General features: G+C 47.0%; 1 protein-coding gene across 1 annotated transcript in view; it reads left to right on the forward strand.

The window, feature by feature from the left end:
- Positions 1-2,487, forward strand: part of LOC101856504 (protein jagged-1) — a gene marked incomplete at its 5' end in the record, with an annotated part of 22,425 nt that extends 19,938 nt beyond the window's left edge. The window contains 2 exon segments of the mRNA XM_013080903.1: positions 479-642; positions 1,344-2,487. Of these exon segments, the coding sequence (XP_012936357.1) occupies positions 479-642; positions 1,344-2,351 (1,172 nt within the window).

Below are 2,487 nucleotides of genomic sequence, written 5' to 3' on the forward strand. Positions count from 1 at the left end.
GAAAATTCGTGTAAAGTGCCTTTCCCAAGGACACAACGTCGGGCCCTTGACGGGATTCGAACCCACGACCTTACGGTTGCGAGTCCGAGAGCCTAACCATTAGGCCACTAACTGCCTGTCAGGGTCAACCCCTGATGAGAGAGATACAACGTACGAGCAGAAAAAACAAGATACTCGATGAACATTCACTCCACATAAGAATCTAACTCGAGTCTTCGCTGAGTGCGACGGCGAAGCGCCTCAACTGCTTCACCACAAACGAGGCCCCTGTCTAGTAGAAAATGTAAACTTCCTGTTGTAAGGTCCACCTTCGAAATAAACTGTTCATGCCAAATATTGGACTGACGCTCTTTGTTGTTGCTGTTGTTGTTGTTTCTGTTGTTGTTGTTTCTGTTGTTTTTTTGTTGTTGTTTTTTTTTTAACTCGCCTTTCGGGGCTTAAAAAAATATTGTTAAAACTCAACCGTTCCCGTCCACAGAGGAGCTGTACTGTCTGGACCACAAGCCGTGTCGACACGGAGGTCAGTGTCACCAGGATAGCGCTCACAACTACACGTGCGTCTGTCCCGACGGCTACACGGGCACACACTGTGAGATACCGGTGTGCCATAAACATTTCTGCCTCCACGGGGGACAATGCCGGGTGAGTCTATGGTAACGCGTAGCGTCTAATTGTATTCTCAAATCAAAGTCTCTTTTGTTGGTTGTAATTATTTGATATTGCTGCTCTACTACGACATCCACTGGTGCTGTTTATACTGGTGTTGTTACTGATGGTGGGTGAGGTTGTTAAAGACCTTTGCAAGATTTCTACAAAATTCATTTACCAAACAAGCTTTCACTACCTTATACTTATACTTACAAAGTTGTATCTGATCAGTACCTAGTTTTGAGAAATTTTACGTCAAATATTTTGAGACTTTCACAACGTGTCAAGATCATTCGAATGCAATTCTTTGAACATCTAGATAACGACTTCGAATAATCTTTTGATTTTGTTAGAGCAGATAGAACATTTGGTCTCTGACCTCGTGGTCTTAGTGACTCAAAACAGCAAAAAATGTTAGATAGAACTTTGTAATTCTAAGGTAACACTTTGGTGAATGAAAACTTTGACGGAGTTATATATTGTCTCTTTCTTTTTTAAATTTTATTGGTGGGCATAGAGGAGTGGCCGGTGGAGATTGGTGGAAAAATAAACTTTAATGAATGAATACAACTTTTGTTTAATTTTAAAAACTGAAGAATCAAATTCAAAATTAATATTTTAGAATAAACGCCTTAAATGTTGGTTTGTTTGTTGGTTGGTTGGTTCATTTATTTTCTTTTTCTTGCCACCCTCAGACCGCTGAAGGTACACGCTACTGCCTATGTCCCGCCCCCTACAGTGGGCCACGCTGCCAGCATTGGTCAGACTCCTCCCTCATCGACTCCATAGCCCCACCCCCTTCCTCCCCGGCTTTATGCCAAGGTCAGAACTGTGTCGGCGGGCTGTCACCGAGTGACCCCTGCTACGGTCACGTGTGCTACAACAACGGGACTTGCCTCGTTCCCGAGGGCCACGCCACGCCCACTTGCTGGTGTCCGTTTCCGTTCAAGGGAGATCACTGTCTGCAAGTGGAAAACCCGTGCGCGAAGAGCCCGTGCCAGAACAATGGCGTGTGCTCGTTAGACAAGGAAGGAGGGAAATTCAAATGTGTGTGTAGCCACGGGTTCTCGGGAGAGTTTTGCCAGGAGTCTACAGCAGACGATGGATTATGCGACGACATCCTGGCGTGTCAAAATGACGGCCGCTGCGCTCGCTCGGAGAGAGGACAGTACTACTGCCGATGCCCCGCCAGTTTCAGCGGCGAGTTTTGTGAGATGAAAGTCGAGACAGACGACCCGTGTTCGCAACTAGCGTGTTTGAACGACGGCCAGTGTGTTATAGGTCGACACGGACAGGCGCGGTGTGCATGCATGACGGGGTTCTCCGGGATTCTGTGTCAGAGAGTAGAGGGCGTCTGCGCCGGAAGGCCGTGCCAACATGGCGGAACGTGCGTGGAGTACGACGGGCAGGTGTTCTGCGCATGTCGTCGCGGGTACGACGGGAAGGTTTGCGAGAAGCGGCGCAAGAGGAGAAAGACGAGAACAAAGACGAAGACGAAAAACAAGACGAAGACGGAGACAAAGACGAAGACGGAGACAAAGACAAAGACGGAGACGACGGCGAAAGCGACGAGGACGAAGACGACGCTGCGTGTGACGGCGAGGACGATAAACGTGACAGAGAGGGACGTGGCTATCACTGTGTGCGCTCAGTGGTGGCTCCTCTGTGGACTGTTTCTCACTACACTCTGTCTCACCGCATAGACGCTGCGGGGATGTTCAAGCACAAAATGTTATTTAAAACGACGACAGTAAAATGATGACGATGAGATAATAGTGATGATAGTAATAATAGTATAATTATTAGTAGTATTATTATTACCATCAGTATCATTATTAT

The sequence above is a fragment of the Aplysia californica genome, unplaced genomic scaffold (assembly GCF_000002075.1).
Source record: "Aplysia californica isolate F4 #8 unplaced genomic scaffold, AplCal3.0 scaffold00105, whole genome shotgun sequence".
NCBI lineage: Eukaryota > Metazoa > Mollusca > Gastropoda > Aplysiida > Aplysiidae > Aplysia > Aplysia californica.